Source organism: Scardinius erythrophthalmus (genome assembly GCF_964197995.2).
Source record: "Scardinius erythrophthalmus genome assembly, chromosome: 9".
NCBI classification, from domain to species: Eukaryota; Metazoa; Chordata; class Actinopteri; order Cypriniformes; family Leuciscidae; genus Scardinius; species Scardinius erythrophthalmus.
In genome coordinates, this window is record NC_138229.1 from 40,365,744 (window position 1) to 40,379,277 (window position 13,534).

Genomic DNA, 13,534 nt, shown 5'->3' on the forward strand with positions numbered 1-13,534 from the left:
AGCATTCCAGAAGCTCACAAAGGAGTGTCTTGAAGCAGCCCAACTAGACACAACTTAACACCAGCCTTCACAAATGTTCAGGCCTGCATATGTACAAGAAGATAGCACTCTGGGACGGAAAAGGTGTGCGAGGTGCCAAAATAAAACAATACGTTTCCTGCACAATGGCACTTTGCTTTGTGGCCAGCAGGAACTGTTTCCAGGATTGGCACACAAGCTCAAAAATCTAGGGAGGAAAGAAATATAGAGTTATAGAGTTTTTGACAAAACAAAATGTGGTAACACTCTGTGATAATAGTATACACAAATAATGATAAAGGTTCATATTGCCTCACAATTCACACTCTTCATCATTTCATAAATAATTGTTGTTTTTTATAGTTATTATAATGTTATATATCTGATTTGCAGTAATGTTTGTTTCATTGTAGTGTTTGTGTGTGTAAATAGTTGTTTTTCAAAACAACAACAACAACAACAAAACATGAATTGAATCAGTTGGAGAGTTTTATTGAACACTTGGCAAGTAAAATGTAAAAGCCGGCATGGTTATGTCTATTTGTCTTTTTTTTTAATAACATATCAATTCCATTTTTATAATTAGAAGTATTTTATGATTTATTGTGGTTTCTGTTCATATGCGTAGGTGTTATGTTCAATAAAATGACAAACCTAAAACACTTGTTTGGAGAGGTTTTTGGATGCTCGGCTAAACAAAAATACTACCTTTGTTCCAGATGCTGTCACCACAAAATTTCAATCAATTCTATCAATTTCTCAATTCCTGTATCAGCAGTTCAGAGAGAAGCTGAAAGAATATTGATGAAGGTTTATCAGAGATTAAGCGTGTGAATGTGCACAAAGTATAGAGACAAAGGAATAGTTTGAAATTCAAAGAATTAATTTTAAGACTCCAGTTATGTGTGTCACCTAAGACTTTAGCATTATTCACAGCAGCACAATTAGAAAATCATTTTAAATAAAACTATCCAGAAAAAAAGCTTTCTTGTATGGTATGGAAACTTTAGTAAGGGTCACAGGTGAATCATAATTTTCGGAAGTACTCTTCTCATCTGGGCCGCCGTTGAACTCTTCTGGAGACTATTCCTTTGGTATGGTCACATGCCTCTACTAATAAACAACCCCTGCAAACACAATTACAAAAAAAATATAGACAATGTCTTTTTCCCTTTGAGGCTGAGTTTTGTCAGGACACTGGAACAGAACATCCACACAAGACACATTTCCATTTCATTATACAGTATAATACAAGGGGGATTGTAAATACCATTGTTTTGGTGCTTTGGCTCAACGTGACTGTGCGAATGAATATGGTTATCTAATTGCTCATAAAACATTGACTACTAGCCTTAAGAGATATAACCAGCTTAGAAGAAAAGGAACTCAAGCTGATTAGCTGAAGACATTACTGTAGCTTTACCCATTAATAGACACTGTACTTCCTTGAAAATAAAGTTCTGTTCTCTTTTTGTCAGCAGACTCTCCTCTGTTCGGCGTATGTGATTCCCCAGAGGTTTGAGATTTAGCTTCTCCATGTCAACCTTTCTGGCTTGTTGTGTCGACTAACCTATGCCACTCCCACACGGGTCAAAGTAGCCGGAGCAACTTTTCTGTATTTATGGATATGATGAGACACTTATGGACGAGTGACGCAAGTACGCAATTTCGCACGAAAAACATTGCGCTTGGTCTAAACTATAAACACTTACAACGGGCTTACCACAGTGAATTAGGGTAAGACAAAAACACATTCTGAAAGAAGGATTGATGTATATTGACTCGTTATTTAAATTTGAACAAAAAAGGTTACATAGTGCACATTTAATCTGAATGTTAAATGATTTCCTTGTGAGAGTATTATTTGTGAGTGATGGATCTGAACATGGACATTTGCTCATTGAGGCAACTTCGGGCAATGCTTTTTCTTATGAGTCTGTAGATGAGATATTTGGTTGAAACTCTTCCCACATGAAGAGCACTGGTGCGGCTTCTCTCCAGTATGAACTCTCTCGTGATCTTTCAAGGACTTTGAGTAAGAGAAACTCTTTCCACAGTGTGAGCACTCATATGGTTTCTCTCCAGTATGAATTCTCTGGTGTGATTTTAAAGCACTGGATGTAGTGTAGGTCTTCCCACATTCAAAGCACATATGAGGTCTTTCACCAGTATGTACACGCTCATGCTGTTTTAAAGAGTGCATTTCTAAAAAACTCTTCCCACAAAAAGAACAAATGTGTGGCTTCACATCTACATGAACTTTAAGGTGTGCTTTTAGGCTAGATGCCAAAACAAATGTTTTATCACACTGATCACAGCTGAAGGACTTCACTCCAGTGTGAGAGCGCAGATGACTGTTAAGAACGCTTTTGCGCTTGAAACTCTTTCCACACTGAGTGCATGTGAACGGTCTTTCTCCAGTGTGAACTCTTGTGTGCTCATTTAGGTGTCTTTTATGTATGAAACTCTTTCCACACTGAGAGCATGTGAACAGATTCTCTCCCGTGTGAATTCTCATGTGTCGCTTAAGGTCTAATTTATGCATGTAACATTTTCCACACTCTGTGCAAGAGAAATATCCTTTGAGTCCAGATTTTCCAGCTTGTTTTTGTGTGGCATCCTCTCTAGTCTTTGAAACGACTGGATTTCCAGATTTTCCAGCTTGTTTTTGTGTGGCATCCTCTCCAGTCTTTGAAACGACTGGATTTCCAGATTTTCCAGCTTGTTTTTGTGTGGCATCCTCTCCAGTCTTTGAAACGACTGGATTTCCAGATTTTCCAGCTTGTTTTTGTGTGGCATCCTCTCCAGTCTTTGAAACGACTGCATTTCCAGATTTTCCAGCTTGTTTTTGTGTGGCATCCTCTCCAGTCTTTGAAACGACTGCATTTCCAGATTTTCCAGCTTGTTTTTGTGTGGCATCCTCTCCAGTCTTCATAACGACTGGATTTCCAGATTTTCCAGCTTGTTGTTTTGTGACATCCTCTCCAGTCTTTGAAACGACTGCAATTCCATCTTCATTCTTTAAATGATGAGGTTTTTGAATCCGATGGTGTTTGTCTCCAGTCACTTCCATCGAGTCTAAAAATCAACATATCAAATTCCCACAATTCAAAATAAAGGAGGACAAATGCGAAAAAAAGAAATGTAGCTGAACAAGTTACATTTTTAAAAGTTTTTTTTATTGTTCCTCAGCAGTCATTAAAGAGAATTAAGGAAACCGTCTCAGGTTATGACTCTAACCATGTTTCCCTGAGAAGGGGAACAAGACACTGCAACTTGGATTGACGCTGTGGGGAAAGTCATCAGCTTGACCAGTGTCTGAAGCACATGTGAACACACTCCAATATCATTGGCTGGCAACAGTCCATGACATCATTAGCAAAGCCCCCAGAAGTATAAGAGGGTGCCCATAATACACATAATCAACTTTTTATGTCTGAAGGAGACATGCAGACAGGCCCAATGGGATGGCAATCAGAAACTCTCATTCCCCTTCTCAGGGAACCAATGCCTGCCTCACTGGGTGAGAATATGCTCAAGCATAGTGGGTATAGCATACATTGACTACTTTACTTTAGCTGGAGTCCAAGCATCAACACAAGGCGGCGCATCCATAAAAAGAGGTACATATCACATCTAGTGGTAGCATCCCCTAACTCATTATCTCCCGTAAATCTAGAAAATATTCCAGCTTCTATGCCTTCATAGCAAGGGAAGTCCTGGCCTATATAACATCGCAATCAAGCACTGCTTAGCGTGCATCTGAAACAGACGATAGAAGAGCGGTTTCCGATTCCCGTTTTGCCAAGAACCTGCTTTAATCCTGTGTCAAATCGGCCATGGTTCAGGGAACTACACTGCGACCAAAATGGTCGCATATGCGACCTTTTGAAATGCCATTGCGACCAAAATTTTTAATGGGTCGCAAATGTATCACTGATTATTTTTGTACCTATGTTTTAGGCAATGTGCTATGATTTACTATGAACATTTATTAAAACAGAAATGTGTATTTTAAGAATACGTTTTATAACGTGCTCTGAGCATTCAACACATCAAGTTGGCTTCAGCCCCGCGACCGTTACTTAGATTAAAACGTACCATTGTATCTGCGCGACTCGCGAGCTCTCTCTCTCTCACTAATACGGACGCGTGCGCGCACACACAGAGAGAAGATAATTGTAAAATGAAAATTGACGGGCTATAGTTTAAATTTTGTTCTTGCTTGGGTTTTTTTCTGTCAAAATGTCGGAAAGCATATTGTATTATCCATCCGTGTTTTTAAAATTCGTTAAATGACGGACGTTTTACAACACAGCCCTCGTTATATGTCGGATTCGTCAAACTTAGCCTACTTGATATTATTTTTAGAATAAGTGATTCGTTATGCTATTATTGGACTCCTGTCTATTTATTGTCAACTGTTTTCTATAAATATGTTTGTATTGGCTAACATTTATGCAGCTAATGCCTGTCCTCAAGGGTGCAACTTTGGTTTGAGAAGTGGGGGGGACACAAAATGGGGGAAAATTGTTTCGATTTGAATCCCATTTCCTGCATTTACATACATTTGGGGACTATGGTGATACAAAATAATTAATAATAATTTTGAAAATAATTAAGTTGATTATAATGATAAATTCTGCCAAAAAGAATAGTAGGGTACTAAGTATAACAAAAATATGTCTTACTTTTTTATTGTTTAATAAAGTTGATTACAACAAGTTAGATTACAAGTTGATTGCCAAGATGTGAGAGAATAATTTTATAAAGTAAAACATGTTCACTATTAATGTTTTGTGTAAATAAAATTGAAATAAAGTGAGACTCAATTTCCATTGTAATGTAGAAACAACATAAAGACAGTATTTAAATAGCCTAATTGTTTAATAGCATCTTTTTATGAATGAAGGCCTGTATCACTGATATTAATAGCTACCGATGTCTCGATAAATTATTTTTTCCCCAAAACATTTATTAGGCTTCAAAAATATAACAACTTTTAATTTAAGTGAACTTTAAACAATCCTCACTTAAACCAATAATAAATGTCATATTTACCCAGGGCCGGATTAAGAATTTCCTGTGCCCTGGGCATGAAGACTCAAGGCCCCCTGTAGTTAGGGGGGTTCGGGGGCATGCTCCCCCGAGAAAATTTGGATTTCTCTGACCTACATATGTGCAATTTAGGACTTTTGAAGGCCAAAAAATTATAAGAAATAGGCTATTTAAAAGATTGTCATTAGATTATTTGTCAATACCTCTCTCCTCATCTTCATATTTCTTATTCTCTCAGTATTCTTATCCTGGCCTATTTCTTCCCCTCCTAGCTGAACTTTGACTGATAGTCTTTTCATTTCCGTCTGTGTCAGTGACGAAAGTAAACGGCTCAACTGATATTTATACGTTTTATGAATCATTTTCTTAGACAAGTTAATTTACTCAAGGCTACCTGTAGCCTAAGTCAGTGTTGCCATTAGGAACCTATTGCAAGCTTTGAAATTTGAAAACATCTGTTTTTAAATGTTAAAAGTATTTTTAAATAATAAAAATTATAGGCTTGCCCTAATGGTTAATCCGGCCCTGTATGAGCCTTTCCTGTCTTAACAGGTATGAAATATACAGAAATTGAATAAGGTTATCAAATAGTCCGCACTGCATAAATTATAAATTACAAATAGATTAATCCTTATTAAAGTTACAAGTTTTTCATACAATGATTTTCTCTGTTCCCTTTGTTCTTTGGTTAACTTTACTGACAGAGAATTAGTGGCTGCTGTCCCTTTAAGATCTGCCGCTGACAGGATCTAACGCATTTAATTTTCTCATTTACTCTTGACTTTCATTTAAGATTTTATTTAACTCATTTAAGAATGTTCTTGTGAGGATACTCGATAAAACGGGCATTTTGGCATACATGTGTGTGTTATTGTTCGATTCTGGCGCGCTGTCTGTGCGTCGTGTGCGTGTGTGCGCGCATCAGGAGCGCTCCCTGCTCATTAGAACTTTCATTGAGCTATTTTTAGAGTGTGGACGCGACGTTCCTGGACGCGGCAGCGCACATCGGCACGAGCTTTCTTTGCCCTGCTCATCCGTGGCAATGACGGTGAGCGAAAAAAATAAATAAAATCATAAACAAACGAATTTGAAAGTGGGGGGGACATAAACGGGATTTTGAAAAGTGGGGGGGACATGTCCCCCCTGTCCCCATAGGAAATTACGCCCGTGCCTGTCCTGTTTAAAATGTTCAAATGCAAAGACAGCACGTCACAAATAGAAGCCCTTTTCCCTGTGCTATTTAGTATCATATTTGGTTATTGGAAAAATAAATTAAGTAGCCTATCTTCATTGTACACCTGTTTTTTTTGTTTTTTTTTTTTCCTTTGTTTTTTTTACTGTTTTCTAGGGGTTTCTTAATTTTAGACCAGCACACATTATATGCAATGCAATGCATTATAATGCATGTGTGTCCTATGTGTGACATATTTTGCACACAGGTAAAGGTGCCCAACATAAGTCATTTCTAAAGTAAAAAAAAAAAAAAAAAAAAAGGTGTTTTGGAAAATTTCTCTTTATTTGATTATCAGTAAATTTGTTTTCTATACAGAGATATCGATATCGGCCATAACAGCAATATTAATATCGGTTATTATCGTATCGGCCACAATTTTCACATCGGTGCATCACTACTTAAGAGTTCAGGAGTCTGCCCATCTGTGCCAACCATAGCATGTTGAAATCCATTTTGCACTTTATTGTGTACTGTATTTTCTATTGCAGTAAATCTATCCCCACCAATGTTAAAGAAAACAAAACATGAAGGCATGTGGTTTAAAAGATGGCAAGTAAAATAAAAAACACATCTGTATGCAATACAATTTCATTATTGTTCATTATTATCCAGAGCGGCTTACTATAAACAATTTGTGCGACCAAATCATGTTTTGCGCCAGTAACTGAAAAAGTTAGTAGCGCAAGTGCCACCAGTGGAAAAGGTTAGTGTAGTTCCCTGTGGTTGCTCTCATCACAAATGCATCTCCGTGGAAAATATAGCAACCAACGCCCAATTTCATTTGCCATGTGCTTTGTGGTACTGATGGCCAATTCTGCCTCAGGAGATAGTACAACCTTCTCCAGTGTGTGGACAGCAGAGGGAGCAGATTGATCCACCTCAACACTCTCTGCATCCAATTCCTTAGAATTAGACATTCCACATTAATAATGAGATTAGGAACCCTAATAACCATGGGTGGAGCTTCTCACAGAAACTGCATCACAAAGAATGCATTCAACTTGAGAGCTGAACGCGCTCCATTCAAACGTTAGATTGTCTTACTAACGAGAGTCAAGCGAGAACAGAGTCTGCTATCATCAGTGCATTGCTATTACTGCCTCCAACTTCCTCGAGCGCCGAACGTGCTTATGCAAACGCTAGATTACCATCTCTCGGGAGGAATCAAAGAAGAACAAAGCTCCTTACCACGAATGCATCATGATGAGGATATCCAGCTTCCTCGTGAGTCGGATGCACTCCACCGGAGTGTTTGTCTTACACGCGCATACAAACAAGTGGAAGACAAAAGAGTTGATGGCGTGTATTACGGGCACCCTCTTATACTTCCGCTTATGACTTTGTCAGCCAATGAAATTGGACTGTGTTCACACATGCTTCAGACACCGGATACACTGATGACTTTCCCCATAGCGTCAATCCAAGACACAGTGGTCCACTTCAAAAGGGAGCACCAACCTGTTTGTTCCTCTGAATCTTCATCTCTCCTTCTGCAGGGTTCTTCCTCAAAATCCATCTTTAAAATAATGTCAGTTGTTTCTCCTGGAGTAATTCCTTCTGCTGTCTTCTTCACCTGTAGGAAGATGGGAATGTAGGTTATGCAAAACAAACTTCCATGCTCTGTTGAACAGGTTGCTCAACGTTGCTCAAAGGTTGCATCGTTACTGCTTCCGATCCTTTGTAGTGCTTTATTAAATATAAAGCTAGTTTACTCAAGATGCCTTCAAAGGAGCTACCAAAGATGAGCATAACCGATGTCCAGGGGCGTCTGACAGATGTAATTAGATACCCGCTGATTTCACCTGCATTCAACGGACCTTGTTTGTGCTCTGAACAGAGTGTAAAACAAAACATTTGCAACGTAAATAGTTGCAGCGTTGAACATTCTAGCCAATCATAGAGAAGTCTGTTGAGCACATGAATGCAGTGGCCAATAAGACGCGTTTATTTTAGTCAGGATCCCCTCCACCCAAATTGCCATAGTTTTCTTTCAGTGCGAGCTCACTGAGGTCTGAACGCACGCTAATCCTTTCATTATAACAAACAGTGAAGACTAAATATAAATAAGAGATTCATTGTCCTTCTTTGATTATAACATGAGTTTCCGAAAGAGTGCAAAACTGAACTGAAGTGATTGACAGGTTCAGTGATTATAAAGGAAGCACGCTTTGCAAGCTATCTGTATATAGGTCTATCCCATTCACTATTGCAATTTAGTTTTTCATGCTGCTAACACACTACCACACTGTTTCAGGAGTGACAACCGTGTATGAATAAGGGTGTGAATCCACTGAATTACCGTTCACTTAGTCTCTCCTGAAACAGAGTGATTGACAAAGTGATAAATATAGCAACAAAAATTATATGTAGGCTAATGTTTTTTTGTTCATTTTATTACAAATTTTTCACTTGATCTTTTTAAAGCAATGATTTCTTAATTGAAAAGGCTATATTCTAATGTTTTAATGCATTATTAACTTATAAATAAAGGTTGTAAATCGTAGTGAAAACAAAGCAGTCTTGGGTGTTTGGTGAGGGGCCCACTCTCCTTGGTTCTGTGACAGGGGCCCAACGTCCTTGCATCGATGTCCATCGCATATGAGGATTGATATCTAAAAGTTTCTTCTTTTTCTTCTTTTCATTAACACTCTCAGATACTAAAATTTAATAAAATGCCAACTAGGGATGCAACAATATGAAAATTTGGCCGATAACGAAAATTATTTATATTCGAAAGCCGATAATCGATATATTGACATTAAATCTAAATCCAAATTTGTATATAGGCTAGTTTTTGTGAGTCTGATCACAAAAACAAAAATTAAAAGCCATGCCCCAAGCACTTCAACATAAATCAAACATACAGTACAGTAGCCTAGTTTCAACAAGTGTAAGTTTTAAACAGTTACTGAAATAAAATAATAATTAGCAAAAATAAATATTTTTTTTGTTATTAATAAGCTCTTTACTGTGGCAGAAAATCTGACCTGTGGCTGTTTAGGGAAATGCCTGTATGCGCGTTAAGTTGCTGAGGCGATTAACCGCTCAATGAAGGACTGTAACACACGCGCATACACAAACAGACAGACACACATGACTTAGGCTACGTTTACACGTAGGTATATATTTTCATAAACGGACATTTCACCCCTCTTCGTTTTCAAAAATAACATCGTGCACACGAACCTGTGTATATGCTGTCAAGAGCATGCCAAACCTGTAGGTGGCAGTGTAACGAGAAACGCAAGCCCACCTTAGCCAATCAGAATCCCGAAAATAGTCACATTCTGTGACGTTGCTACCTAAAACTCCGGTTTTCTCTGTTTACATGCAAACGTGCAAACGAAGATTTTCAAAATCTCCACTCTGGCCGGAGTTTTTAGAAAGAATCGGTTTCATTGGCAAATCCTCCGTTTGCGTGTAAACGAAGGGCGCAAACGAAGGGAAATGTCTCCGTTTTTCAAAATAACCATGTACGTGTAAACGGGGCCTTAATCTTCTTTAATATGAATTAGTTTGTCTGAATTTTTCAGTTTTTTCTTGAAAAATAAATTAAAACTAACAAAATCATTGATGAAACTAACTAAAACCAAACTGAAATTTAAAACAAAATTGAAACGATATTAAAATGTAAAACTATCATAACCTTGTGACGAACGTAAGGCTAACTGCAAGGTAGTTGGCTCGCACTCCAGCTTGGCACTATTGACAGAGACAAAAATGTCCATGAATACTTGTTTCCTAATTGGAAAACACATGGCTTAGTGCGATAATGAAATCGCAAAGGCTGCGATCATTTTTTGTTTCATGGACAAATTGTATTGTCTGTACCACCAATCCCCCAAGAATCAAAGGGAGCTCAGTTCTGCCGTCTCAGAATTGGGAATTGTGGTTAAAAGGATTGGCAGAGTCCTGAGAGTGAGGTGGGTGGCCTCATCACACAGAACAGCGAAGGCAGTGTGGACAATGCATGAGGCGCTTTACGCTCACTTCTGCAAAGCCAGTCATGATGCTGAACGCAGTGCAGATGAGCGATGCATGTTTCAGGGTCTTGCAACAAAGCTCTCATCAGGGGACTTTATAAAGAACATGGGTCTCATGCTTGATGCTTTGGATGAGCTTAAAGATTTATCTGAAAGTTTGCAGTCAAGGGACATATCGTTATCTCGAGCTGTGCACCTGGTTAAGAGAGAGAAGTTGATACTTTTTTAGCCAGACAACACAACATTTTATGGGGTAACACTGCAAAAGGACCCTAGGGTGACACCAGGTGATCCTCAAATGTTATGGCTGAAAGTGTGCGCTCAAGAATGGTGACTGAAAGTGAAATGTCACTTTTTGACAAAATCAATGTTCTTGTGCCGGAAGCCTGGCCATCACCGTTGCCCGTGTTTTACGGAGAGGATGAGATACGAGAGCTCTGTGACCTTTTTGACATCAGCTTTTCCGGTGTCAGACAGAGATTCAGACATTTCAAAGGGCATCCAGAAATTCCTGTAATGGCTAAAACTGCAGGAGGCAGTGAAATCACTTGCTGTTAGCAGCGCTGACTCTGAAAGGGGATTCTCTGAAATGAACATCACAATAACACCACTAAGAGCTCAACTAAAAATCCAAAGGGTGTCAGCACTGATGTTCATTTCTTTGGTTGGGCCTCCTGTGAATCAGTGGAAATGGGTGCTCAAAAAGGAGACCAGTGCAAATCAAGTCACAGTGCCAGTCACTATGGGAGCTATTTTGACTGGATGTGAGAATAGCCACAATATTTGGACCATCATAGATTGTTCTTTTGTTGTTGTTTCTTATGTTTTATGATACAGCAAAACTTGACTTTGACATTGACTCTGCAATAGGTCTATCTAGGTTGTGATTTATTTCTGTTATAGTTGTCTTCAGCCACTTTGGTGTGTTAAATTCGAGTCAGTTTTGGACTTCCCATTTTTATGTTTGAATTTACATTGTGAGAAACAAGGTTGTGTTTCATATTGTGGTGTTCAGCAATTTTAACATAGTATCATCATCATATCAGCGTAGATGTAGATGAACCAAAATAAAACCATTAAAATATCAAGTAAATAAGTATTTAAATAAGATGATTTTTGTGAGTTATCCGCGTACTGGTGTGCATGTAAACGTGCTCAATATTATTACAGAGACTAATTGAAAAGAACATGATGTTAATCAAGAATTTTTTTGTTTAAAGACCAAAAGATGTCCCGCTAAATTCAGTGGTAACAAACAAATGTACTCAAATTTAAGTTTAAGTCAAATAATTGTTTATTCATTTTTTAATGTCTATGAATAAATGTCATTATTATACAAATCTGTGATGAAGCCGTTGTTATTCGGTGCTGAAAAAATGTCAAATCTGGGTACCCTGTGAAATCTAGTCAGTCTTTAATGGACAAATTAAATTTTAGTTAATCTTTCATGGTTGATACGTGCTCAGATTATTTTTTATTATTTAAACAATAAATAAAAACACAATATGGTTTAGCCTTATTTAATACTACTGATATCTGAGTCCATATAATATGGTTTTATTTATTATTAAAGATGTACAAATATGTAAGAAAAAACATGAACTGAGGCTAGGGAAATGTTAGAATAACGTTAGGGGAACGTTTAGTTTCTACAACCCAAAAACTAACGCTTTGTTTGTGTGAATAGACCTTATTCAGAGCGGGGCCATGGCAGTTGAGGGAGAGACTTGCTCTGTTTTCAATGGCATATGCTATAAAAAAGCGGTATAAAGCTCCTAGATCACTGATCATTTTCCACAGCTCATATTGTCTGGACTGGAGTTTTTTCTCCACTGAAATTTCTTATATTTGTGCAGTGTTTCGTCATCTGAGCAATCCAAACACCCACTGAAGAGATGCAGCATGTCCATCCCTCACAGCCCCGCTTTCATCCCCGGGCAAAATCAAAGATGGCGCTGCCGTGAATAAGGTCTATTGTGGCTGCTGTTGCTCGTCACACTTACAATCGCTCTCAGTTATCCAGGTTTTGTTTCTTTAACTGTTTAGAAACAATTCAAATATTTTATTTATTTTATTTTATTAACTTTAACTTCTAACTCCTCTAGCTGATGTTTATGTTGACATTAGATTTAGCATTAAAAACAGGTTGCATTTGTTCATGGCATAAAATGAAAACAACTCCGAATATTAAAAAAATATATATAATGTGAAAAACCAGTCAGTCAGTAACGAGTTTACGTTTCACGAGCGTAATCTACAACATCAGTCGGTTTATTTCGATTAATGTCTGAGTGATTCACTAAATCAGCTGACTCCTTTAACCTTTTGGATGTAGATGTCTCCTAATAAATGATCAAATGAATATACTCACCGTCTGAAACACATAAGATTTAGAGCAGAATGAACGGCTGTGTTCCACTCCTCATGTTTATGTTCCCTTGAATCCCTTCCCTCGCTCACTTCTCTTCTTCTTCTCATACACTCGGGTGTGTTTCAGTGCTTCGGTTACACGAGCGCCTCTACTGGCGGAAACTAATCTCTATTACACTATCTAACCGTCATAGATTAGAGACAAGACAACAAAGATAAAATCTGTTCTTTTTTTTTAGATTATACCCCAAAAATTCATCTCCCCAAATATTTGATTTGGGATAAAGATTCAAACTTTAAATGCCTGCTAAGGAGTTTGGATTTGTATTTACCTTCTGGACTCCTTCAACAGTTGTTTAATATAAATTTTGACTTAATTTTAAAGTTAGATGAAAAAAAAAAAAAATGTGAGCGTTATTAAGAGATATTAAGATTTACATTAAAAACTCCAGAACTCACTGCTGTTGAATCAACATTGAAATTAACAAAAAGAATATTGTTCGATCAATGTTACTGAACTGACTTCAGCTGATCAATGACACTGTTGTCTTTTTAGAGCTGCTTTACAGTAACATTGAACTCTGTTTGCATTGAATCATTATTTTCCATAATTTTTCATTATTAATCTGCTTTGAAACAATCTGTATTGGATAAAGCACTATAGAAATAAAGGTGACGACTTTTGTTAAAACAAAATACAACTGAAATGTAATGTCAACATTAACAAACATGTTTGCTATCTGGGGCTCGTTCTTCGTACGTTGCTTATTACATCCGAGATCAAATGACACATCCAAGATGATATCATCGTGCTAATCATGATCCGGCTAATTGGGTTCTTCGAACTCACCTGTTGTTTATGATTAGTATC

At 37.6% G+C, this 13,534-nt stretch overlaps 1 protein-coding gene across 1 annotated transcript; it reads right to left on the reverse strand.

Annotated features, from left to right (window-relative positions):
* Positions 1–492: 492 nt before the first annotated feature.
* On the reverse strand, positions 493–12,788 carry LOC308695275 (uncharacterized protein). The gene is made up of 3 exons (XM_081373356.1): positions 12,665–12,788; positions 7,769–7,883; positions 493–3,096 (listed from the first exon to the last, which is right to left on the reverse strand). Exons 2-3 carry the CDS (start codon positions 7,824–7,826, stop codon positions 1,916–1,918), a joined length of 1,239 nt encoding a protein of 412 aa, XP_081229482.1. The 5' UTR covers positions 7,827–7,883; positions 12,665–12,788; the 3' UTR covers positions 493–1,915.
* Between the last annotated feature and the right edge of the window lie 746 nt (positions 12,789–13,534).